The 27,014-nt window shown below is 44.5% G+C and overlaps 2 protein-coding genes across 8 annotated transcripts; both read right to left on the minus strand.

Moving 5' to 3' along the window:
- Positions 1-687: 687 nt before the first annotated feature.
- Positions 688-14,854, minus strand: LOC143328064 (NLR family CARD domain-containing protein 3-like). Of its 3 annotated transcripts, XM_076742977.1 has the most exons (14): positions 14,812-14,854; positions 12,395-12,499; positions 12,189-12,290; positions 10,296-10,397; positions 9,838-9,939; positions 9,503-9,604; positions 9,153-9,254; positions 8,759-8,837; positions 8,368-8,596; positions 6,408-8,202; positions 6,138-6,311; positions 5,443-5,616; positions 2,795-2,841; positions 688-2,635 (listed from the first exon to the last, which is right to left on the minus strand). In XM_076742977.1, exons 2-14 carry the CDS (start codon positions 12,481-12,483, stop codon positions 2,076-2,078), a joined length of 3,657 nt encoding a protein of 1,218 aa, XP_076599092.1. In that variant the 5' UTR covers positions 12,484-12,499; positions 14,812-14,854; the 3' UTR covers positions 688-2,075. The 3 variants fall into 3 exon arrangements, with proteins under 3 accessions (XP_076599092.1, XP_076599091.1, XP_076599093.1); XM_076742976.1 differs by lacking the exon at positions 14,812-14,854 and having other exon boundaries at positions 12,395-12,820; XM_076742978.1 differs by lacking the exons at positions 688-2,635; positions 2,795-2,841; positions 5,443-5,616; positions 6,138-6,311; positions 14,812-14,854 and having other exon boundaries at positions 6,404-8,202; positions 12,395-12,820.
- Positions 14,855-15,867: 1,013 nt separating this feature from the next.
- On the minus strand, positions 15,868-27,014 carry LOC143327855 (paternally-expressed gene 3 protein). Of its 5 annotated transcripts, XM_076742428.1 has the most exons (6): positions 26,656-27,014; positions 26,099-26,163; positions 25,312-25,410; positions 24,761-25,173; positions 21,078-21,709; positions 15,868-19,884 (listed from the first exon to the last, which is right to left on the minus strand). In XM_076742428.1, the coding sequence occupies exons 5-6, from the start codon at positions 21,653-21,655 to the stop codon at positions 19,005-19,007; spliced, it is 1,458 nt and encodes a 485-aa protein (XP_076598543.1). In that variant the 5' UTR covers positions 21,656-21,709; positions 24,761-25,173; positions 25,312-25,410; positions 26,099-26,163; positions 26,656-27,014; the 3' UTR covers positions 15,868-19,004. The 5 variants fall into 5 exon arrangements, with proteins under 5 accessions (XP_076598543.1, XP_076598544.1, XP_076598542.1 ...); XM_076742429.1 differs by lacking the exon at positions 26,099-26,163; XM_076742427.1 differs by lacking the exon at positions 26,656-27,014 and having other exon boundaries at positions 26,099-26,594.

Below are 27,014 nucleotides of genomic sequence, written 5' to 3' on the forward strand. Positions count from 1 at the left end.
TATCTGTCTGTCTGTCTGTCACTGGTTACACTGGTTCCATTGATGATGATGGTCACACTGGTTACACTGGGGTATTAAATGAACCTCTAAGTTGCAGACAACTAGGAGGTGAAACATGTCAATATATATTGATGGAGCTTGTTCAATAAGCAGCCAGTTGAGCTGTTATCTCCAGTGTCTCAGCAGTGAAACATAATTAATTCCAGTTTTCTATCTTTTATCTCTTTTCAGCCTCAGATTAAAACAGACACTGATGACAAAAATCAAATGTTTTCTTAGTAACAGAAGAAAAATGTGAATAAATCACAGATGATATTAAACTCTCCATAAACTCACTCTCAGTATAGTTATACTGGTTTTTAATTATGTAGACCAACTGAGATCCTGCTGCTGGACCAATCACATGACTCCTCAGAGCCTGTTGCTAGGCAGAATTCAGATTAGATCAGATTATTTGAGGGGTCATTAAGACAATCAGGCTAAACCTCTGAGCTGGAACAGAACAGTTAGTTCATGAATGTATGGAGACTGTATGTAGTCTAAACTGGGAGACTGAACTGGTTCCAACAGATGACTTTTGAAGAAGCCTTTAGAGGGTCCGAGCAGCAGAGAGTCTCCATCTCTCTTCTCTGGTCAAAGTGAATAATTGTCGGCTGTTTGACAGAGGAGGAATAATGACAGCACACATAAACAAACAAATTTATTTATCTGCAAGCATCTTGAAGGAAACATAATGAAGAGCAGATTATCAGCCATCGGTGATCATTATCACATCAATAATTATGACACATACATAAAATACTGTATTTTTCTGCATGAGGACAACTTTCACTGTTGATTCAAGTATATTTTGAAGTCAATAATATTTCTATACTTTCACTGAGTAGTTTCTTTTTATTATATTATTGATTACAATATAAGAACTTCTTCCACATCTGGACTCTGAAAAATCTGAAACTTTGTGTGTCTCACTCTCACATAAATGTAAATAATTAACAATTAACACTGCGTAACAATTAATACAATAATTAATACTTGTTTGCGTGACTGCAGGATCAGCTGAAGGTCAGATGCTGAATTTGATTCATGCAGAGGTCAGAGGTCAAGGGCAGGTGTGTGCGTGTGTGCGTATGTCGTTCACAGCAGCTGTGAAGAGATTAAAGCGAACCTGAGGAAGAGATTTACAGTCAAATCCTTTTAAGCAGCACGCAACACATCAAGGAGACGTTTCAAGATGGAGTGGTGCTGTGAGGTATGCGGTGAGGTGTCCTCTGCCTGGGAGTTTCAGGGTACTCCACAGTGCCTCTCAAGGACTCTTCTGGACAGAGACCTCAGATGCTGAACCTGGAATCTGCTGGAGCCACCTCTTTGGACTTCCATAACTGCTCCAGTTGTTCCTTGTTCCTGGTACTCCCCGATCGTCCCATGCTCCTTCTTTCTGATGTTACTGTGGGCCTCAAACAAAAAACGGACGGAAAAGACTCAGCGTTCCCTGTGGCCTGACACTGGCCAGCTGCTGCGGGAGTCTGCAGTCTCATTCTATGAGGAGCTCTAGAAGAAGAAGTTCCAGGAGGGCCTAGAGGTGGTGCAGCTGTTCTATTAGGGCCTATCCAAGGTTCCTGTGGAGGCCGACACAGAGTCGGACGGTCAGATCTCCACTGATTAGCTACATGTGGTGCTGCAGAGCCTAGAGAGGCAAGGCTCAAAGCAGTGTGTTAAATACCAACTTTTTTCTTTTTACAAACACATTTACAACTTATTAGATGCAAGCTTGAATAAATGAAGGCCCTGGTTTGGGGGAGCACATCCGTCAGTGGAAGTAATACTTCAAATGGGAAGGGTTGATATATGTGGTTCTAGCAAAGACTCACGTGGCTCAGATGTGGTCTTTCTAACAAGACAGACAGATACAAGCAATTTCATGGACTGTGTTCGATCTGTGGGAGTTATTCTAGTGAGGCTGTCTGATGGGAACAACACCTACAGATTCCTGATGTCCTGACATGTTTGCGCCAAATAACAACAGACTGTCATACGAAACGACAACTGAAGTGCATGTCAAGAGATTCTCTCTCCTACGGGGAACACAGAGTCACTGAAGAACCCGACACGGAACACCAGTATCCAAGCCCAGAGTTGATGCTGAATCCAAAGCCAGGATAAAGAGGTTCAGTAAATGTGGTCTTGAAGGTGTGGAGGTGGGTCAGTGTGTCAGAGGAGACTAAGTAGAAGGACAGAGTCCCAGCAGGACAGTCCACATACACCCCGACTCTGTTAGAGACAGGGGAGGAGTTGGAGGTGATGGATGTTTGTTCGTTATTGTGCCAGACGGAGTATTGATCATCACAGATGCTCAGATTCCAGGACAGATTATTCTCTCCGAAGAAACACTCGTGTTTGTTTGTTGCTTTCCTTTTGATTCCTCTGTAAGTTGCTGCTATAATAGCATTTTTTTTCCACTCGACCTCCCAGTAACAGCGACCAGTCAGACCATTTTCAGACATTACCTGACAGACATTAAACCTGTCAGGATGATCAGGATAGGTCTCACCCGCATCCACAAATATCACCTCCCTGTCGCACAGTTTGATCTTTCTGTTAACTGTGTTTGAGTCGAGTGTGAATTCACAGGAGTCTGATGGAGAGAACGAGACACAACACAGCTGCAGTTATTGATCTATCATCTGTTCACCGATGGACAGTTTGATGATGACATCAGACATCTGACTGAGTGGTGAAGATGGTTGAATGTGTGCTGCTTTGTTTTGATCAATAAAATCAAAAACACACTTACACTTCTTCAAAGCTGGTCTCAACCATCGGACTCCACCAGGCTCCACCCTGAAAAGAGAAGGGGGAAAGTTACATCGCTCATTTATCAGCTGATATTCTTTTGGTTCAGTGAACCTTCATCTTATTGGACGATGACTACAACTCATTATTTTCACATCTTTCAATTTCAATTCATGCCATATCATCTGTAATACGGATGTAACCCACATAAAAAAATATGGTTACTAAACTCATACATGTAGTTTAGAGGTGTAGTTCCATGCCCACCAGAGGGTGGCGCACCCGCTCTGTACCTCACTGTAAAAACAACTTAGCGCCCGTCTGGTGCCTTGCTCTCTCTTTTTCATGAGACGTTGTCCTGAGAGTGCGCATCGAGCAAAGTGAAGATCCCCAGTATGAAAAACAATATAAAAATCATAAATCAATGAGTAGTCCTCATATATCGTGTGTTAATAAGCTCCTTGTTTGTTAGGATCGAGTCCTGTGTGTTTCAGTGAACGGAGGAGCCGCTTTCATCGTGAGCTATGTCACTGTGAACTTCAGAAAGCGTAGCCACTGCTTGCTAAGAGGCTCGACCTCCATGTTGATTGTTAATATTAGCTGGTTGCTTTTGCACCATACTGTTGTTTACTGATATTTTCCCCAAAACGATCGGAGACATATAGCTTTTGATACTACCCTGGTACAGACTGTATCATTGTTAACTATTTAAAACAATGAGAAAAAGATCGCTAATGACGTTAGCCGCGAGCTAACGCTAATCGCACATGGCGCTAGCCGTTATGCTAACGCTAGCATTGCCTATTAAATATGGGCGCTGAAAAGATAAATACTAATTCATAGTTGTTTAAAAATATAAGTAGTGCCTTTTAAAAGGCACTATTTATTTATTTGAGGTGATTTGATAAACAGAAAGATAGTAATAAGAGATAGTAATGTATATATTCTACACTGTGTGTGTGTAGATTGTTTTTTTCATGAACTAAGAACTGATTAGTCCGATCCTGAACCTTGGAGGGTTCAGTCAGTGGCGAGCCAGAACCAGAGAGCTGACTGTGGACGGACCGGACACACGGTGTGGCCAGCCGTGGGTTCCGCCTCAGCAAACTTCAGACCATCGATTTACTCCATTCACTCGGACACAGATAAGACACAACACACTAAAAAAAACCTACCCGGGTAGTCATAGGAGCAGTGTGCACACAAGTTAAAGGAAACTCTGATCTCCTTTTCTCCAAAGAGAATTTCACAAGGAACTGAACTCTGCTTTTAACCAAAAGAAGCGACACTTCTATTTGCACTCTTATTTTGTTTGTTATTTTGAAAGAGTTTTGTTGTTGTATTTTATTTTTCTATACACCGTTATTTAATTTAATTAATTTAAATAATTACAGGTATCCAGCTTTCCAAGCCTAGAGTGAATGTTACTGTCATTAGCATTGATGTTATCACTGAGTAAGACTAAGGGTGCTACATGGAGGTGGATTGTTGGATGTACAAAGTGTCTGATTTGACACTGCTGTTTACATCCCGTCTAGTACCAACAGTCAACACTGGTTTGTTATTTGTAATCTGGAGGTGAACAGTCTAAGCCCACCTGCAGCCTCTCATTTTGATTCAGTCCTCAGTAAACCTCTTTGGCCTCTGAGCCACCATGTTGACAATCCTGTAGTTTCTGTGAACAGGTCGGCTCTTTTCAGAGAGGGCAATGGCTCTCAGTGCAAAACAAATCAAAATGAATAAAAAAAATCCTTTCGTGATGAACCATCAAGGTTGTCACTGTCATCAAAGAGTCACTGTTAAAGAAACAAACAATAAGTGACAATTTTCATGTGTCTTTTCACATCATCTCTGGACTACAGGTGGCAGTTGACATGCATCAAAACATCCTGCACTAGCCTCCATGATGCCCAGCAACGTGTCAACATTGAGACACTGTCCCACTTTCCAATGCTGTAACAAGACAGTGCTCCAGAAAAACAGGAACATCATCGCCTTCCCTCCCTGTGTAGGCCAGTGCTGCCAATGATTAGTCTAAATTTGATTACACAATCAAATTGCAAAAAAAAAACAAAACAAAACAAAACAAAAAAAAACATTTCATTGGGAAGAAACTGCAGCGGTTGTTCTTGATTGTGCAGCTGCATTGAATGAACTGCATGACAGACAGCTGTCAGTCTCTGTTATCCAGTAATTACTGTTTTTTACTGTGTAAATCAGTTGAAGTCCTACATATTTAAATCTGGCCTGTCATAATGTCCAGTGAAAAAAATAACTCCAGCATTAGATGTGAAAATATTCGTATCTACACTCTGCTTTCTCTGCTTCTCTGATGTCGTCCAATCTCTCCTCTCCTGATTCACTGATTTAAGAGTTTATTTCAACCAAACCAGAGTTACTGGTGATTGTTGGAACAGGAAATGGTCAAACATAATTTTTGACCAATTTTGACAGCCCTAGTTTTGGCTCAGCCTGTACTATTCCCTGTATTGATCGTCCGATGGGACAGTTTGAGGAGTCAGTCTTTATCAGGTCTGGTTGTTTGAGGTCAGCTTGGTGTGTCAAGGTCGTGACAGTGTGACAAAGAAAAACTTTCCAGCTCTTCCTCCTCTATCAGACTGATTGTGTCTGCAGCAGGCCTCTTCATACCTGAGAGAGTCCAGTTTCCAGTGTGGATCCTCCAGTCCAGCAGACAGCAACTTCTCTCCTGAGTCTCCTGGATGGTTGTCGCCCAGGTCCAGCTCTCTCAGTTGGGAGGGGTTGGAGCTCAGAGCTGAAGCCAGTGAGGCACAGCCTTCCTCTGTGATCAGACAGCCTGACAGCCTGCAAACACACCGAACAACAACACAAGTCACATGATCTGAGGGTACCAAGAGGGCCGGAAGGTTACTGCAGTACTGCAGTACCGCAGGACTAACGTTTACTGTGAAGTTGAACTCAGTACTCTTATCACAAACGTCCATCACGTCATTTGTCACAATGATAACAGTGCCTGTTAAATCGGGTCTACAAATGTTCGAGGAAGAAGCAGTCACAGTGAGCTGATTAGATGAAGAGATGCAGGCGACAGACTCTACTAGAGTCAGAGCCTTCAGATGGTTCCACTCCCGTGGAACCTTCTTCCAGTCCAATCCGGGGGGACAGACAACCTTTATGTTTTAGACTAGGCTTAAAACTTTCTTCTTTGATAAAGCTTGCAGTTAGGGTTGGTTCAGGCTTGCCTTGGCCCAGACCCTAATTATGCTGCTATAGGCTTAGACTGCCAGGGGACTTCAGACTAGACCGCATCATAGAATTTCATATAGTGAAATGGGGATCAGTTGGAAAGGTTGATGAATTCTGACCTGAGAGTTTCCAGTTTACAATTTCGACTCTCCAGTCCAGCAGAGAGCAATTTCACTCCTGAATCCTGCAGGTTGTTGTTACTCAGGTCCAGCTCTCTCAGACTAGAGGATGGGGAGCTGAGAACTGAGGACAGAGCTTCACAGCTTCTCTCTGAGAGGTTACAGCCACTCAGTCTGAGGATACATTAAGAAAAAAAGACAACATAAAGTAAGTAAAGAGAGCAGACTATTTAAACTGTGGTGAATAAATCCAACTCTGTCTGTACTTACAGAGCTTTGCTGGAGGCTTTGACCACAGGCAGCAGCCTCAAAAGAGCCTCCTCTGAAGCAGAGTATTTCTTTAGATCAAACACATCCTGATCTTTTTCTGACAACAGTAAGATGAAGACCAGTGCTGACCACTGAGCAGGAGACAGTTTATCTGTGGACAGACTTCCTGATCTCAGGGACTGTTGGATCTGCTCCACTAGAGAACGGTCGTTCAGTTCATTCAGGCAGTGGAACAGATTGATGCTTTTCTCTGGAGACAGATCCTTCTCGATCTTCTTCTTGATGTACTGGACTGCTCCTTTGTTGGTTTTTGAGCCACCTGTCTGAGTCAGCAAACCTCGCAGGAGAATCTGATTGGCCTGCAGAGAAAGACCCAGAAGGAAGCGGAGGAACAAGTCCAGGTGTCCATTTGGACTCTGTAAGGCCTTGTCCACAGCACTCTGGTAGAAGTTTATCTCTGCAGATTCATCTTGTCTTGTTTCAGACTTCGGGGAGGTTGATTGTTCTTCTGACAGCAGATTGAATTGAGAATTAAAGAATGTCAGATGGACGTGAAGAGCAGCCAGAAACTCCTGAATGGTTAGATGGACAAAGCAGAACATCTTGTCCTGGTACAGTCCTCTCTCCTCTTTAAAGATCTGTGTGAAAACTCCTGAGTACACTGAGGCTGCTTTGATATCGATGCCACACTCTGTCAGGTCTGATTCGTAGAAGATCAGGTTTCCTTTCTGCAGCTGCTCAAAAGCCAGTTTTCCCAGAGACTCAATCATCTCCTTGGTCTCTGGAGTCCAGTGTGGATCTGACTCAGCTCCTTCATCATACTTGATGGACTTCAGTTTGGACTGAACCACCAGGAAGTGGATGTACATCTCAGTCAGGGTCTTGGGCAGCTCTCCGTCCTCTCTGGTCTTCAATACATCCTCCAGAACTGTGGCAGTGATCCAGCAGAAGACCGGGATGTGGCACATGATGTGGAGGCTTCGTGATGTCTTAATGTGGGAGATGATTCTGCTGGCCTCCTCCTCATCTTTGAATCTCTTCCTGAAGTACTCCTCCTTCTGTGGGTCAGTGAAGCCTCTGATCTCTGTCACCATATCAACACACTTAGGAGGGATCTGATTGGCTGCTGCAGGTCGTGTGGTTATCCAGAGGTGAGCAGAAGGAAGTAGTTTCCCCTTGATGAGGTTTGTCAGCAGAACATCCATGGAGGTGGACTTTGTAGCATCAGTCAGGATCTCATTGTTGGTGAAGTCCAGAGGAAGTCGGCACTCATCCAGACCGTCAAAGATGAACACAACCTGGAACTCCTCAAACCTGCAGATTCCTGCTTCTTTGGTTTCAGGAAAGAAGTGATGAACAAGTTCCACCAAGCTCTTTTTCTCTCTCAGCATGTTCAGCTCTCTGAAAGTGAATGGAAACATGAACTGTATGTCCTGGTTGGCTTTGTCTTCAGCCCAGTCCAGAGTAAACTTCTGTGTTAAGACTGTTTTCCCAATGCCAGCCACTCCCTTTGTCATCACTGTTCTGACTGGTTCATCTCTTCCAGGTGGAAGTTTAAAGATGTCTTCATGACTGATTGTTTCTGTACCGTCTGGTTTCCTGGACGCTGTTTCAATCTGTCTGACCTCATGTTCATCATTGACCTCTCCAGTCCCTCCCTCTGTGATGTGGAGATCTGTGTAGATCTGATTCAGAAGGGTTGGATTTCCTGCTTTAGCGATCCCCTCAAACACACACTGGAACTTCTCCTTCAGGTTAGATTTTAGTTTACGTCGATAAACTGGAACAGGATTTCCTGAATGAACACAAAACAAAGAAGATCAATAAGTCAAAGGACATATTTCCTCAAAGGATGAATGCATGAATCTGTACATGAATGCTGTTTACTTTCCTGCACATTGACACGTCAGTGAACATCTCATTTATACAACATGTTCAATCTTCAGAGAAATCCTCTTACCACTCTGCAGACAGTCAGCCAGCTCCTCCTCCTTCATTCTCCTCAGGAAGTGCTGTGTGATCTTCACAAATGCCTCTCTGCTGCTCTTCCTCTGCTCTTCATCTTCACTGTTTAACACCTCCTCATCCTCCCTCTGACTCTCTAAGCATTCTGGGAAATCTGAACTCAGAACCTTCTTGATCCTCTTCAGCTCGTTCTTCACAAAAGTGACAATGTTCTCCTCCAGCAGCTGCAAGAGAATATTATATGAATGATACAATCAAATAAAAACCATTGAACCAAACATCAGATCTATGTTGGACAGACTGACAGTCCACTGGTCTAAAAAGTGCAACATGGAGATCATTGTGAAGAGAGTAGATGTGAAAGTAGTTGTTGGACATGTACAGACCATAAATATGGAGTCCAGGTCTGTTTGATGCTGCTGGGCAGACTGACCACTGGGAACCTCTGAGCTGTCCTTGTTGACTCTGTGGAGGAAATCATGAAGAATTAGCTCACATAATGTCTGTCCAAATGGAGAAAAACAAAAGCTAAAGGTCCACGAAGTGACATCTGGAGATGAACAGCGAATCACGTGATTCCCTCTAGTGGTAAAGACTCACTTGTCCTACTGATACATCTGATAATTAACAGTTCAGTCTCTGCTTTTGTACAGACTGGTTGAACTGGGCAGCTCCCAGTGTTAATGTGTGCCATAAAGGTGTCAAAACTGGAGCTCTCACAGCTGTGAGTCCAATAAAAACAATATCAGTTTGTTTTGATCATCAGTTTGTAATCCTCACCTTTCACTTGAATGGTATCCATCTTTGAAGACTATTGGGCGTTCCATAGAGCACTCACTCTTCACAGACTCACAAATGGGTTTGGGGTTTTCCAGCATCCTCCTGACGGAAATACAGGACAGATTCACACAGGTTACAACGCACATTTTCAACCTGTATTTCAGACACAACACTGACAGCTGTCACATCCAGAAGTTCTCTGATAATACAGCCATCATTGGACGTGTATCACAGGGAAACAAACTGGAATACAGGGAAGTCACAACCAACTTTGTCAACTGGTGTGGACTGAATCATCTGCACACAAACACCAGCAAGACAAAGGACGGTAATAGATTTGAAATGCTTACCTTTCACTTAAATGGTATCCATCTTTGAAGACTATTGGGCGTTCCATGGAGCACTCACTCTTCACGGACTCACAGATGGGTTCAGGGTTTTCCAGCATCCTCCTGATGGAAACACAGGACAGATTCACACAGGTTTCAACACATATTTTCAACCTGTATTTCAGACACAACACTGACAGCTGTCACATCCGGAAGTTCTCTGGGACGTGTATCACTGGGAAACAAACTGGAATACAGGGAAGTCACAACCAACTTTGTCAACTGGTGTGGACTGAACCATCTGCACACAAACACCAGCAAGGCAAAGGAGATGGTAATAGATTTGAAATGCTTACCTTTCACTTAAATGGTATCCATATTTGAAGACTATTGGACGTTCCATAGAGCACTCACTCTTCATGGAATCACAGATGGGTTCAGGGTTTTCCAGCATCCTCCTGACAGAAACACAGGACAAATTCTGCACTGCACCCACAACACACTGAGACAAAACCTGTCAGGGATTCAGTACACCTACTGTACACAGTGTATTTGTATCCAGTTTTTTGTATAAATTCAGGGTTTAATTGAGAGATGTTTCAAAACATATTTTCAACCTGTATTTCAGACACAACCCTGACGTGTCACATCCAGAAGTTCTTTGATGATTCAGCCATCATTGGATGTGTATAACTGGGAAACAAACTGGAATACAGGGTAGTCATAACCAACTTTGTCAACTGGTGAGGACTGAACCATCTGCACACAAACACCAGCAAGACAAAGGAGATGATAACAGATTTGAAATGCTCACCTTTCACTTAAATGGTATCCATCTTTGAAGACTATTGGACGTTCCATAGAGCACTCACTCTTCATGGAATCACAGATGGGTTCAGGGTTTTCCAGCATCCTCCTGACAGAAACACAGGACAGAAAAGTGCCACGGATTTCACCGGTCAGCATCCAGGGTTTGGACATTTTGATTGGGGACGTGTACAAATACTTGGGTGTTCACCTTAACCACAAACTGGACTGGATAAATAACACAGATGTCCTGTATAGGAGGGGTCAAAGTCATCTACAGCTGTTAAGAAGACTGAGGTCCTTTGGAGTATGTAGGACACTGTTTGTGAGGGGCCGGCGGTCCACTGACTTGTTTACGTTACTCGTGCTGAAGTCCGCTAGTTGCGAGCAAGGAAAAACTCCACTGAACTCCGATGAAAAGATGACAGATGAAAGTTTATTCTTCCACAGCGGGAATCTTATTACAGGAGCAAATAGTACTTCCTTAACTAAACTATAAACTTGGCTGTATGCCACAAATAATACTTCAGCTACGGTAAGAAAACTGTACGCTCTCAGTGCAAATTCCCCGACCTCCCACTGCCTGTTTACTGCAGCTCCGAGACCGCTAGCGCAGCAAGCATCCGAGTCCCTTAAAGGGCCAGTAGCCCCCCCCCCCAAAAAAATGAACATGCCTAGTACAAAAATATCCAAAGTCATAAATCTAAACATTAATTAGAGACTGAGAAAATACAATAATATAACATACAGCCAAACTGAGTTTCACTGTCCAAAGCTATGGCTGTAGGCAAACAACCTATAGAAATAAAATAAAATAAAATAAAGGCCTATCCCATATAACATCTGGGGTACCTTGGCTCCTATACTGTTAAAAACACTTTATGACTCTGTGGGGGCATCTGCAATTTTCTATGCAGTGGTCTGCTGGGGCTGTGGAAGCTTCCTTCGGACAACATCAAGGGGGGGGGGAGTGGATGTTAGCCAAGCCGACATCGATCATGGACAACCCATCCCACCCTCTGCATGAGACAGTGGTGGGCTTAGGCAGCTCCTTCAGTAACAGCATCCAACGTTTAAGAAAGAAAACTACATCAGGTCCTTCTTTCCAACAGCTTCTTTTTATGCAACCCGCGCAGGCCAATACGGTCCTGGGCAAAGGAAGTCAAGCACGCAAGTCTTCTGAGGCCAGTACAAAGGCAAAAGGCAGATGTTGCTGCAGAAAGGTGTCATCACATTTTCAAAATCTCACAGTCTTGATGGCTGTACAGTATCATGGTTCTAGTTTGACAGTTTGGTCATATCAAATTAAGAAATTAAATAAGAGCACACCAATGCTCACTCCACCACCTAAACTCTCATTGCAAAACAGCAAAACACTGACTCTGAGGGCAAGGAGAAATACTGGTAAACCCATACCCAATAAGCCAGACACCAGTCTGACTGAGGACTCTAACCAAGTTTGTAAGAATGATAAAGGCTGAAAATCTAACAGAATGACACACCTGTCAGAGCTAACCAAGCGGTTACCAGTCATCCTCTTTATTCATGTTGTAGATTTTGACATTCTGTGAAGGAAAACTGGCTCTGAGGTCAGATGGGAATTTTTCTCCTCTTGAATGGAGAGGGAGTGTAAATTAGAGTAACTGGAAAATCACTGGCCGAAAGAATGTGATGGGCTAAGACCTTCTGATCTAAGCCTTAACAATTTCTCCATGTGTGAGCATAATTCTGGAGAGTGAAGGTCTTCTAAGTAGTGCATGTCTTTCTTAATAGCTGTCTGAACTTCATGGAGGAGACACACATACTCCACATTCAAATGCTCAACAAGCAATGTCTAAAACCCTAGCAGTATTTCAGCAAAATCAGAACTTTCAGTCATTCCTTTTTGTTATTTGTTTACCCTGTCAGTGGACACAGTTCTTTGGCTTCTGATGCCATATATGCCAATTCCAAGTCCTTCAGCTTGGGTTCAGGTTCAGGACAGTCTGGTCTCTGATGGATCCTAACAGAAAGAAAGTCATGAAAGCTCTCACACCTTGAAAAAGTCCCACTGAGTCAAGTACTTTGTGAAACAATGTCATGGACAGTTGAAGATGTTCCTCTCACCTCTGAGCTTTGGTCTGGTTGTCCTGTTCCTCACACTGAGCGGTTTTAGAGGGACAGACTCCCTCCTGTCTGTCCTCACACTGATCCATAGCATAGAGTCCACACCTTCACACCAACACGACAACATGACAAACACACAGAGCTCTGACTGGAGGAAACCTGTCAAGCTTTGGGACAGCTCGTTCTCTGCTTAATATCAGAGTCAGCTGAATCTCTTTGGCTTGTTGGACTGAACTCTAATAATCACTGATGAGCTTTTCTCATCATTTCCATACATTTCATTCACTGAACACTTCAAAACTAATCAATAATGGATCAATAGTGGTTTACATTTACCTGACGGATATCCAGCATTTATTGGATACTTTACAGATGAAATTTTTCACACAAAAAAACATAAGCAGATAAAATATGAAGTTTTGTTATCGACTAAACTGCACGGCAATGATTACAAGCAGAGCTGAAACAATCGGACGATTGACAGAAAATTAATTGGCAACTATTTTGCTAATTGTTTATTCATGTACACTTACAAAAGATTTCTGGAAATTATTTTAAATGACTTGGAGGTTCTGACTGTTAATCAGACAAAACAAATATGGACGCTGCTGCAGAGAAGCTACAAACTGTAAAACATGGACGCTTCACACACACGTTCCACCCGACAGCACAGAAGATCTAAACTATCAGCAAAGTTTCAAGTTGGACACCAAAGATTAGAGTCACCAAATGTGACTCGGGCCTCATCCTGTTATCCTCTGAGGCATTGTGTGACATACGAGATACTGCACTGAACTACCACACCCAAGTACCATTTGGAGGAACTAGTACTTTACATGGGTATTTATACTTCTACTGCAGCACATTTCAGTGGTAAATCTTGTACTTTTTACCTGTACTAGATTTGTCTGGCAGTCTTGGTTACTTTTCATATTCGGAGATGCCTGGACGACACTGACACTCTTTCAGCACTTCCTGTCTGAGCTTCTGTCAGACAACCGCTGACACATGACTGATAACATCTGAAACCTCACGTCTTACTGGTGCTTCAAAAAGTGTTTCACTGGTTTAACAGGCTTTTAACAGCTTTTTACAACTTGTGACGTATAACTGCTTATGTGCCAGTGATAGCAAGATTATCTCAGTACGATGTGGGTCTTAACAATACAAAGAATGTTTTCTGTGCACGTAAGTGATCGTTCAACCACACCACCTCCATCTGATGACATAAGCCTGCACACACGGTGGCACGGTGGCACGGTGGCAACACTGTCGCCTGTCGCCTCACAGCAAGAAGGTCCCGGGTTCGATTCTTGCTGCGGGCACCAGCTGTGTCCTCCACCATGCCTTCGGTGCCTGCTGCTCGAGGAGGGCCTTTCTGTGTGGAGTTTGCATGTTCTCCCCGTGTTCACCTGGGGTATCCTCCGTAAAAATATACCCCCACTAAAAACATGCAAGAAGATCACCACCTGACCAATGGTGACAGGTCCCCGGGCGCCGGTCTGGCTGCCCACCGCTCCTGGTCTGCCGCGGAGGAGGGACGACGATGGGTTAAGGGAGGAGGGACGACCAGGATGGGTTAAAGGCGGAAGTCAAATTTCACCTCGTGTGCAGTGTTCGCGTGTGTGACAAATAAAGGGGAATGTCTCCCCCCGATTCTTCTTCTTCAAAGCGCATGATGAGCCTGTCAGCACCGGATATGCTTCTGTAATCACCTTTATGAATCATTCATATAAGAATTGTTAATCTCAATGATGGAAGAAGAAATCAATTCTCATTATTCTTCAGTGTAGCTGGAGTTCATTCACAGTGCGTGGCTGTCGTTGTGACGTTAACTGCTGCAGAGTCTTGTTCACACATTAACGTTGAACCAGTGGATTTGCTATCAGCTCCCAAACCACAGATACAGAATGTGTCTCTTGTCTCTGGGACACAGTAACTCGAGTAAATGAATCAGAAATCAATATGGACAAAGTGTCTGAGTTTCGTCTGCTTACACATGCATACGCAGCCTGTTGCGGACCTCTGTTGACCTCTGACCTTTACCTTCACTCGGTCGGGCTCTCACGGCTGCTGTACTGTGCCGCCAGGTGTGTCTATGAAGCCCTGAAGTTGGACTCTCTCGGCACAAACAGAAATAACGGTTCATAGTGCTCCATTACCGACATGTGGACACTTTCTCAAACTGAATTCAGTTCGGTTTCAAGCGTGAACGCGGACCCACGAACACTGCTGTCACTTCCTGGACGGCGTGAACGCAGACGCGGACATGGAGGAAAAGTTTGTGCGGAGTTAACAGAACTTTTTGAGCGGCTTTAATGGAGCTAAACTGGAGCTAAACTGACGGCAGGTCGCCATCACAACACGAACAGAGACACATTTAAGAGTCCGACAGTGAAAATTGGCGTTTTACCAACCTTTAGACGGAGAGAGGACACTGCGCCACTACGAGCTATCAAAGTGAAACTACACAAACAGACAGGAAGGAGACACGCAGAGTTTCAAAATAAAATTACTTACATATTTAAAAAAAAAAAAAAAAAAAAAAGTGATTCGTCAGTTGTTAAATATCCTTCATTCAACCAGGTTAACGTCTCGTTCAGATTAAATGAAGACAAACTGATGCATCAACAGGTAGGATCACTTCAGGACCAATCAGAGACCAGGACTCAGTCCTTTAAAAGGGACTCTGAGCGGAGAGACAGAAGCTCCAATACTATCTATATGTTTATTGATTGATAATTACAGTATCTATAGACTTACTTTCAGTCTCTGTTGCTGCCATCAGTGCCTTTGGTGTGTATTCTAATATATGTCTGTTTCATTATGTATTGATCTATTATTATTATTATTTATTTCTGTTCAGGGCTGTTGTTACTACCGCTGCCCTTACTTTATATTTCTAAAAGTGAGGGGAAGGTCTGTCTCTGATGGCTGCCTACACAAAGCCTGGTTCTGGTTTCCTGTTAGGTCATGGTGGGAGCTGTCAGGTCTCCGTAAGTGATGTTAAAAGAGGGGTGTATAGACCTTGGGTGAGAGGTGAAACAGCTTGTAGCCTCAAACAAGTCCAGCTGCGTTCATGAAGCACCCAGGAGCACCATGACCTGGACCAACGAGCATCTTCACGTCTCATCCTCCTCCTCCTCCTGTTAAAACACACAAATTATGCTGAATGTTTGCTGCCCTCTTGTGGTCACAGTACGCAGCTGCACCACTAACAAGCGCAAACAAGACCACCGACCTGATTGATAGATGGAAACAGAGACCTTTTTGCTGCTCACTGGTGGCTCCACTGAGTAACTGCAGCACTCAGCGGTGACAGAGGTCACAACACAAACTAATAAACTGATCAAAAGAGTTTGTAACTAGAAAATCTGATTCTGAAGAGGTTTTAATGTCCTCTCCGGGCTTCCATACAACAGAACTTCATGTCTGTGAAGCAGGTTCACTGAGTGAAGACGCACAGAGGAAACTTCTTTTAAAGGTTTATTACAAAACGCAAGACATGTCAACTGGGTTTATTCTATTGGCAAACACGATACAATGACAAACAACCTTCTATCTGCAGGTGAAGCTTTGCTGAAACCACGAACCCAAGAGAAAACAAACCAACACAACATGGATCAAAATGCAAAACTGTGGACAGAAAGAGGAGAACGTCAGCTTTAAGGCCCGGAACTGAGAAAACACAAACCAGGAAGATGAAAAGCAGGAGGAGGAGGAGGAGGAGGAGGAGGAGGAGGAGGAACTTTCTTTTATGATCTACGGGAGGTTCGTAGTGCGACTGTCTGCCGCCTACACACACTTATAAATAGGTCACCATTAAATTAAGTCAAATCCAATTCACACAGTAAAATGTTATTCACAAAGTCAAAGTGTTCGCCGCCGTCAGACGGTTCGACAAGCAGGAAACAAAAAGAGAAGGGGGGCAGGGGGTGGTGGACTTCAGGGTCCGCCAAAGTCCACAGGTGATGGTTTAATTTGGCTGAAGCTGCTCCGTCTGTCAGGGAGGGAAAAGCCTGACGTGAAGTCAGTCCATATTTGTTCCAAGATGTCTGTTACAGTCTTTAGATAACGTCCAAGTATTTACCAAAAAGCCGCTTCTGTACGAGAACAAGTTCACAGGATCAATTCTTTAAATCCATCAACAGGTGCAGACGTCCAAACGTCGCCTCAGACAGACGTCCGCCCACGTCTCCAAGCCTCACTTTCACTTTTTGAAAACAGCTGCTTTGTGTTTGCATCTGATCACAGAATCTACTAAATACTAACTGGTTTTATTAAAAGATGTTTTTGACTGTTTGAGTCCAGATGTTTCCTCAGACAGAAAACAAACAGCTGGTCTGTGTTTGAACTGTCGTTGATGACTTGACTTCTGAAGAATTTCTGGTTTTGCTGCGAATCCCCAACATTTGTCACAGGAAATCAGCTTTTGCTTCACGGGATTCTGATTTGGAGGCTTTAACTTTGAAAATCTGGACGTCTGCTGGACGACGGTGACAGAGTTGTTTCCTGTCCGCTGCTGCTGACGATGACGATGCTAAACGATGAAGGTGGCGGTGGTGTTGCTACGGTAACAAGGGCAACTAGGCCAGGCTCAGCCACCTAGATGCTCTCTTGTGTTTCTTTTTTTTATTTAAACTTGTGAATCACATTTAAATACCATTTATATTTATATATTACAACATTGTTCCAAATTCATAAATAAGTAGTGCAGTTTCCCCGTCGACCTCCACAATACAACCAGTCTGCTGCTAAAACGAGAAATCCAAACGCCAGACGCTGCAGACCGGTCATCAAACACACACAGCTGAAAAACTACAAATATGGCCGACTAGCTGAAGGTTATAGTCTTCATGCAAACGTTAATGTGGAGGAATGCCAGCTCTGACCAATCAGCTCGTCTGCTCGGATTTCACCTTTTAACCTTTTAAAAATATCAAGGCTATAACACAGGTAACCAATCAGAACGTTGTGCCAATAAGAACTTCAGCCAATCAAAATCACTCTGATCAAAACCAGGAAGGAACTGGGCAGAGATAGGATGGAGAATGAACATGGAGCTGCTCTGAACCTGAAGAGACCTGAACCTGATCTGACCCACACCTGAACCCCATCAGACCCGGACCTGATCAGACCTGGTCCGATCAAGTCTTGATCAGACTTAATCAGACCTGTACGGAGGTTTCTTGACGACAAAACCAACAGCTTTTATCAACAAACATTGAGAAGATTTTAATTGTGGTTTGGTTTGAAAATAGTTTTCAAGACCGGCTGAATCGATTAGTCAACAGAAAGCCTGCAGTAATTTTGGTAATCAATTTATCGTTGAAGTCATTCATTATCAAACACTGTGTCTTCAGATTCTTCTATACGATGATTTTTTTTTTTCTCACAGTAAACCACATCTTTGGGTTTTGGACTGTTGCAAGCAAATTGAAGTAGGATCACTAATAACTGGTAAAAAATATATATCAATCAGTAATAATCGATAATAAAAATAACTATTTGTTGCAGCTTTTTGATTCGAATGTACATTAGAGGATTAGGACCATTAAAAATGTGAATATTAGTTTTGTATTTCACTCAAAACTTTGTGACTTTTTCCTCTGAAGCCAAGTGAAAAAATAATGTGACAGAATTTTGAAAACAAAAAAACCCCAATCAAGTCATAACTATGAGGCTGCAGTTTTTTTCAGGATGTTGATGAAATAAATCTCAGATTACAACATTTTGAGAAAAACTGTAACATTTTTTTACTCAAAATCTTGATTTATCTCAGAAAATGTGACGTAATGTGACAAATTTTCTGTTGGAGCAAAATCAAACGCAGTGATAGAGCCTACTAAACTGTAGACCAATGGGATTTAAAGAGGGAAAGACACTTTGATTGGATTGGAGGAACAGAGGGGTGGGGTTTGTTTGAAAATATCTTACGTTTTTAAGGTTTTTGTTTACAAAAGTTGTGTTGTCGTCCTCTGATTTACTGCCACGTTTATTTTGAGCTCTCTGTAGTTTTTGTCATAACGTTTGTCGTCAATAAACTTCCGTACGACTAAAGCGACATGCTGCTGTCTGATCTCAGCATTTTGATGATTTTTCAGCTAAATCAAATTTAAACTCAGTTGACTGTAACTTCCTGTTCTCTGTCCTGGTGGCTGATGGGAAATGGAGTGTAGAAAGGGCAGAATGAAAGTGAACAGCGTTCGTGTGCAACCTAACACAGGTGGAGGAGGGGCGGGGCAGGGGGCGGGGCAGTGGGGGTAACACTTTAAATCTAATCCCATCTTGAAGAGCATTTAGCTAATGGTCAGTTATGACCATATATGGATATGACCATATGTGGAGATCCCGCCGCCATATGACCATATGTCCTGCTGCTATCTACACCAGAAAAGAATCAACCATTTCCAGTTCCTCAAACCTGGACAAACAAACTCGGCAAAAACAGCCCAGAATCTGTCTCCAACTGGTCCAGAACTGGTGGAGAACTGGTCCAGAACTTAACCAGAACTGGTCCCAAACCAGTCCAGAACCAGTCAGTGCTGATTCAGAACCAACCCAGAACAGGTCCAGAACCGGTCCCAACCCAGTCCAGAGCCGGGTGACTTCACTCCGAGTCAGACTCCAGAGGAGCGGTCTCGTCTAAGACGACTCTCTTCCGGCGCTTGGCGGCAGCAGCTTGGGCCCGCTGCTCCTCCTCCAGGTGCGCCTTCTTGTGGCGGGAGAAGCTGGATGAGTGCATGAAGGTCTTGTTGCAGGCCGCACAGGTATAGGTCTTGGTCTTGGCAGCGGGGAGTCCGGTCTTGACGTGGAGCTGCTTCTGGTGCTGCTGCAGCTTCCCCCGCCCACCACCATCCACCACCCTGTGGGTCTGCTGGTGCCGCGCCAGGCTGGAGGCATGACTGAACCGCTTCCCACACTGGCTGCATCCATGGCGACCAGCTCCTCCTCCACCGCCTCCCTCCTCCTCCTCAGACATGGTGGAGCCCCGTTTGCTGGCTCGCCCCCCTCGCCGGCGGCGGTTCTTCTTGCAGAGTGTGTAGAAGTTGGGCTTATCACGAGAGCAGAGCTTGAGGCGGATCTTGAGGTCAGACGAGCTCTCCCCAAGGTTCTCCTTGCCAGGCGTGTAGTTGTCCAGCAGCTCCTTGACATGGGTCACCTGGTGTTTGGACAGCTGTGTAGATGTCCTGAAGCTCATGTCACACTGTGGGCAGGCGTAGAACTTATCGCCGCCCTGACTCTGAATGATGGCGGTTGCCACATGCTGCTGCTGCCTCTTGGTCTTCTTGTTCTTGCTGCCGGTCTTCAATGAGTGGCGCAGGGCAGAAATGTTGGGGCCAAGGGCGACGTCCTTGGGGAGGCCTTTTCCTTTCTTGTGGATGAGGCGGTGACGCGACAAGCTGGAGCTGTGGTTAAACTCCTTTCCGCAGATGTTGCAGGGGTGGATCCGTCGCTTCCCATGCAGCCGCAGGTGACTTCCAAGCATCCTGACAAAACACCAAACAAAAAGTTAAAATGCAGCTTTACTGATGGAGTGAAGAAACAAAACAGACAACTGAATGAGGAAAAGGTATCAAAGCTGAAAAAATTTGTTTTTCAGCGAGTGCATCAAAAGGAAATGGACTCACACATTTTTCATTCACAAGCTCTACAAAGTCTCAGATTCTGTTTTACAGGTCAGTAAACTGAATCTCTTTGGTTCTAAACTGTCAATCGGAAACAACAAAACATGAAGACGTCGCCTTGGACTTGGACTTTTCACTGTTTCATTCTGTTGTTAGACCAAACAATCGATTCATCAAGAAACTGGTAAACAGATTAATTGATATTGAAAAGAATTGTTAGTTGCAGCTCTGGAAGATACTAACACGTGTACCCTGACAGGAAAATAATGCCTATGAAACATCCATCAACTTTGAGCTGCACAAAGTCTCCAGTACCAATGGGAATTGAGAACCAGTTCAAAGGTATCATGTGCCTCCAAGCTAACAAATTCCTTTTAGTGATGCCGGCATGTTATCTTAACCGTTCTGACAAACAATGATGTCAAAATCATGCGCCTTAGAGATGACGTCAGCACAGTGCGACAGATGCACCCCTCACATTTCTTTGCCACTGACTCTGATCACAGATGGTTTCTTGTAATGCTGTTATTGTAGAACTCTAGATGTCACTATGGGGTATAAACACACATATGTTGGTGTTTCTGTGTCCGTCATTAGTTCACTGCGGCCGTTAACATGCTCGTTAGTCTTTAACAAACTCTTAAATGCAGATGTGGACAATCAGTGTGAGGATTATCAATATGACTGATCAGTCTTCGCTGCTCCTTCTCTTTAAATGAGGCAGGAAGCCGCCAGCAGAGCTTGACTTTGTTCTTCACGTTAGTAAAGCAGAAATGTTCCTGCAGCACTTCCTGTTTCATGACTGACACTGTGTCTGTGTTTGACCTCTCAGAGGCCTCGTGTGGTTCCAGCTGTTCTTCTGAGGGTTCCTGGTGTTCTGGACTCACTCTGATAGTTACTGAGTGAATAATAACTGACTGTTGGCTTTGGATTGTTGCTCGGACACGTTCATAAATCTGTTTGAACTCTATTGATTACTGATTAACATTTAAAGATTCAGTGATTAATGAGCAGAACAGTTTGAGGTTCCTCACATGAACGCAGTGAGTACAGACCTGCTGCCTTTGAAGCTCATCCCGCAGTGAGGGCAGGTGTAGCGCGCCTCCTGATGTGTTGGCTCCAGCGCCCGTTTGGTGGCCGGTGGCGCCCCACCACTCTTCCCGGTGTGTGTCTGCTGGTGGCGGTACAGGCTAGAGGCGTGGCTGTAACACTTGCCACAGTAGCTGCAGCGATACTGACGCTCGTCCGGCTCGAAGTCAGCCTGGTCCGAGTCGACCTCACCATCCAGCTGGCTGCTCCCCGCCTCCACCAGCACCTCCTGCTCTTCCTCTGTGTCCTCCTCATCTTCGTCAGAGTCCGTCTTTATCTCCACGCTCTGCTCCGTCACCTCGCAGGGGTAGACCTCCTCATAGGGAGCGAAGAACGCCTCGTCCGTCTCGATCTTCAGCTGCTCGGCTGTCAGGTCCGTTGGGTCGTCCGAGTCCTTCTTCACGCACGAGATGGTGAACTTGGAGCCGACCTCCGCCCACTTAACCACGTATTCGATGGGCTGCGTGTCCAACTCCACCGTGATGAAGTCTGCGCCCAGGGCGTCCGACTCCGACACCGCCAGCTCCGTCTCCGAGTCCTCCATCCTGAACCGAGGCCGGGGGGAGGAGCAAGAAGAGGGAGAGGAGCTGCTACAGGCCTGTGGGGGAGGGGGAGATAAGGAGAAGAGGAGGACGAGGGAGGAGGAGCAGGAGAAGAGGGTCAGGGGAAAGGAAAAGGAGAAGAAGGGGAGGAGGAGAAGCAGAGGAAGAGGAGGAGAAGAAAAAGAGGAGGAGGAGGGAGGAGAAGAAGGAGGAGCAGGAGAGAGAAGGAGCAGAGTCAGTGGTTTGTCACGTTGAAGGTGGGTGAACTGAAGCAGGATGATCATGTGATCATGTTGTTTCACAATAGATCAACAGAAGTAATTTGACAACATTTTCTGAAACTTTGTGTCTGCAACATGAAATCAGAAATAACAAAAATACTGCATCGTGACAGCTGTTCATGTATTTGTACTACATGTACTACATGCACACCGTGATATCAATTTTTTTTGTGGTTTTGTACATTTTCAGGGAAATTAATGAACCTGTGAATCCAGTGAATTAAAAAAAACTGTTAAATCAAAAAAATTAAGAATTATTAATCGATGAGTCATCTCACAGGAAATGAACTGAATGTACGGTTGACGTTAACATCCCGAGACTAAATGATGAAGGGATGAATAATAACTGATTGTCAGCTGCAGCCCTGCTATTCCATTAATCACAATAATTTGTTAATTAGAGATTCAGTCACTTTGATGACGCTGACACACCCATATAAGGTCAGAACTAAATGATGTCACAGTCAACAATGAGGACAGGTGACCTCTGACCTCTGCCAGCCAAAACTGCCGCCAACAGGAAGTGTAAAATTGATGAAATAGTTGATAAGAGCTTGATGAGGTCCCGTCAGTGAGAGGTTAGTGACACGTTCAGTCTGTGCGTTAACCAGCAGCGTCTCCCCAAACTCCGTTCAAAAACCTGCCATTTTAATGCATCCCTGCGTGTCGCACCGGGAGCCCTTCCTGGGTGACAGACGGAACTTTTTTAGCCGAATGTTACCTCGGTCGTCAATCTAGGATGCATTGAATAAATCAATCGGCATTTGACTTACATTAAATATCAACATATACGGCAGATTTCCTCATTATTGTTGCGATTACTTCCCACTGAATATCCCGCGGAGGGCGGTTGCTGGCAGGGCATCCATTATTAAAGATGACATTTCACTTGAATTTGGAGCTGATTAGTGGGTTGCCTGAAAGCCGAAAATATAGGAGACCTGTTCTGTTGCGTAAAACATCTTAAATCGTTTTAAAAAGTATTTTCTGTTTGTTGTATAGCGAGGGAGTTGTAAATAGCGGAGTTTTTGAGTGGGATTCCGGGGCTCGGCCGCTGAGTGTCAGTGATGAGGAAGCAGAGGAGGGATTTTCTCTTCCCTGAACGTTAACTGTCAAAATAAAAGCGCAAACCGCCGAATAAACGACGCTAACCGGATTTGGCCGTGAAACGTTTCGGGACTGGATTACTCACCGAGCGTTCGGCGGGGGCACAGCGGCGTAAACGTTAGAATTTTACCGGTGGAGACGGTCACAATAAACAGGAAGCAGAGGACGTGGACACAAAGCATTGTGGGAAAGGATTAAGTGTGTGCACAGAACGGAAGTATGGCGGATTGTCCTTCAAAATAAATGAAGCAAAATAAAACGTAAGATAATACATATAGCAAAATAGATACTAACTAAAACATAAAAATATGCACGTAAAATAAAAATAGTTTGAAAATAAAATGTAACGATAAAAAGGCCCTAACGACGTGTAAAGTGCGCACATTTTTTTATGTGGTTGGTATAATAATGCGAATAATAACTGATGTCAATCCTGGGGAAAAAAAAAAAAAAAAAAGATAAACTAACTGTTACTAAAGGCCAACTTGTCGGATGCGTTTTTACAGTCGCACTGGATTTTTAAAAGTTTGGAAAATGGAAATTTATTTAAAAACTAGGCAATCATAATTATTTTTGTTTTCCAGAAAGAGGAGCAAACAGATATTCGCGGTCTTATATTAGATGAACATCCTGGTATCACATGCTATGACATTAGGTTAGAAGCAAAGCATGTACTGCTCCTTTAACTTGAAGCCTGTTTCCACTGTTTCCATTTTCCAAATTTCAGCTTGACGTCCACTAAAGTTTAGTTCACATGACGTAAACTCCCGGCCCAGAGACGAGAGGAGCCAATCAGCACGTCCATTCATGACCGTCAGCTGTCAGAGGTTCATCTCTGCAGCCGCAGGTGAAGATTTGAGGACCACTCAGGGAAACGTCACAGGCACTGCTGACGATAGAGGGATTTTATTTTGGATTTTGTCAAAGGAAGTAGATATTCCCTGATTCTATGGAGCTTCACAGATTTCTGTCCCTGTCTGCCTGTCTGCCTGCCTGTCTGTCTGTCTGTCTGTCATCCACACAGATTCTGTGTTGTTGTTGTCTTGTGCTGATGCAGAAAAGGTTTCATGTCTCTTTCATTCATCTCTTCAGTCTTTCTCTTCTTTGCTCTTCCTCATTTCCTGCTGAGGATCCATCAGATCTCAGTTGATTTTTATGAACGTCAGAAAAGGATGTTGACAGAGGACACAGACAGACAGTGATGAGCAGCGTGTGGACATGTCTCACATCGCTGTTTTGGCTCATTAGTCCCTGCAGTTAATATCGGTGACACACTGAATAATATGACTGATTGTGATCCTGTTGATTTTGTCAGTTAACAGCTGGACATATTGATTTCCTGTCCCATAATCTGGACTGACATCAGCAGATTTCTATTTCTGTCATCTTTTCTTCTGCTGCTGAAAATGAGCTTCCTCCTCCTCAGAGGAAGAGGAGGATGAAGAGGAGGATCTGAAGGAAAAAGCGGAGCAGTAAATATTCAGGCCTTTGCTTTCTATCGCCGTCATTCAGCGTGAAGCGTCTTTATTGCGGCATTTTTCCACGTTATCATCACTGATGCGAACATCTGCTGTGACCCCGGCTGGATGTCGAGTCACAGCAGATTTCCATCCGGACATCAGCTCACTCCTCACCGCCCCGCCGCCCCGTCACAGCCCGCCTCGTTTTCGGCTTTTTACCGGTCAAATCACGAAGATCATTTTCAACCCAAACACTTACGATTCAACCCGGAACGATCCCGCTTCTCCCGGTTCGGCGCTCGATGTCAATTTGAGTCGGTTGTCTCTGCCGCACCTGTATCACATCCAGCCGGAGAGCAGCGGCAGCTTGTCGGTTAGCAGCTGCTGCTGCGACGCCGCGGACGCGGAGCGGAGCGGCACAAAGCGGCTGATCGTCCAGCACAGCGGATGGGACGCTGCGGCACAGAGGCGGCAGGCGGCAGACCGTCCGGATCCCCTACGCTCTGTGATTGGTTCGGCTGCTGGTGCATCGAATCTGATTGGCTGGCAGACTGAAAACCCGCAAACTCTGCCCCCAAATGTCGCGAGGTGTCGTGAAGCTTCAGTTCGTCCCGTTTCTGACAGACAGGCTGAGATGATCCACAGCAGGCCAGCTGAACAGTTTAAGGTTTCCTGAAAGATATTTAAAAATAAAATATTTGGCTTAACTTTTCAAAGTAAAAGGAAAAACATCAATTCGTAGTTTTATCTGGCATCATGTAAAATGTTTTGTGTTGTGAACACACTGAGCTTCTACAGCATGATTCACACCTGAAGGCAGCCCTCAACCCTCAGTGCGCTGTCTGTGTGCATTTATTGACTGTCGGTACCCTCGTGCCTGTGGAGCAGCTTTAGGCGACTGTGGAACATCTGTAAGAAATAAAAAAAGATGCAGGATGAGTTTTCCATTGTGACAATAAGCTTCCAAAACTTCTCACATCTTTCCGAACAGTCGAAAAAACAGTTCACTGTAGAGCTGCAGGGAAAGATTCTGATCACTATCTGTTAATTTGTTGTTTTTCATCGGTGAAAGATGCGGAAACTGTGAAAACTGTCCATCACAAGTTTCCACAGGCTACAGTAACATATGCTTGTTTGTCTGCATCGCATTCAGGCCGGACACTGTATGCTACCTGCCGACCTGAGGCTGGCTGCACGGAGGACAAGCTAATCATTGAAATGTTCACAAAGCTCAGTCTGACAGGAATACCTGCAGACAATACTCAGGGCTGATGCTCTAGTCACATCAATATGAACCTGCCTGCTCGGCTGCAGTGAGTCTAAGCCACCAGCAGGCGGCGCTTTCTACTGTCACTTCAGCATCACCACAGTTTGTTTGCTGACCTGTGACTGCGGTTTGCAATGAATGCTGGGAAGTGAAGTCTGAATGAAACTGTAGCATCTCTGTTTCTTCTGTTTAACATCAGTGAAAACAGACTGACAACACAAAACTGCTCATGGGAAAAGTTGATTTTTTCAGTTAGAAAAGCATCCAGGTGATCATCCAGGTGATCACATGTTGACGTGTGTGTCTGTGAGTGTGTGTGCATCAGGTCACCTCCTGTCTGTCCAAACACAGCTGTCCATTGATCCTCAGCGCTGTGTTTTCCTGATGACCCTGAACTACACAAACACAGCTGTTAAATGAGCGAGTCTCTGCACGTCGAGGTCAAAGGTCACAGTTCTGTTGCAGCTCTGCACTCGTCCTGTGTGACTCAAGACTCATACGTGTTGACTAGATGTTGGCTTTCTCCTGTTTGTAGAACAAACTGATCTGACGTCTGGGTTCAGGGTCTTTGCTTTCACTTCTGTGGTAAATAATCTCAGTGTAAACTGACCTGGGGTCAGTTCACGATCCTCAATAACAGAACGCTGCTCACAAAACCAACATAAAGGAAAAAACAGAGGACACAGATGAGTGAGTCCAGTCTAGTCCAGGACCCCCGGCTCCTCTGGACCAGGACCCAGGAGGCCCCTTTAGTAATCAGTAATCAATTCATGGAAGTAACATGAATTGAGCAGCCTGCATTTAAAAACTGATTCTGAGAAGTATCTGATGTTGTCAGAGTGAAGTACAAGCAGAGAGTAACACAAAGTACAGTGAACTAAAAGTACCTCAAGTGGTGTCAACACTGGGTCAGGTTTAGGTAAAAGGTTAGGGTCCTGGTTCCTCTGGGGTCAAGGTCTATGACTCAGGCTGATCAGGGCCCCTGCAATGTGGGTGGGTGGGTGGGTGGGGGGGCACTCTGAGTCAAAGATGTCATTTAAACTTTTCTGTTAGTGAAAGCTTGAAAGCTTCTGGAAATGTTTGATATTCATTCCTGTTCATTTGACCTGATTGGCTCATGCCACAGTGATGTCACAGCTGTCTATCGGAGTCGTCCTGGTGAGGGTGTGACCTCATCAGCTGCAGTAAACAAGAAGTTTATCAGCCTGTTATCTGTGTGTGTGGGGTTTCTGCTACAGAGTCCATG

This window comes from Chaetodon auriga, chromosome 11 (assembly GCF_051107435.1).
Source record: "Chaetodon auriga isolate fChaAug3 chromosome 11, fChaAug3.hap1, whole genome shotgun sequence".
NCBI lineage: Eukaryota > Metazoa > Chordata > Actinopteri > Chaetodontiformes > Chaetodontidae > Chaetodon > Chaetodon auriga.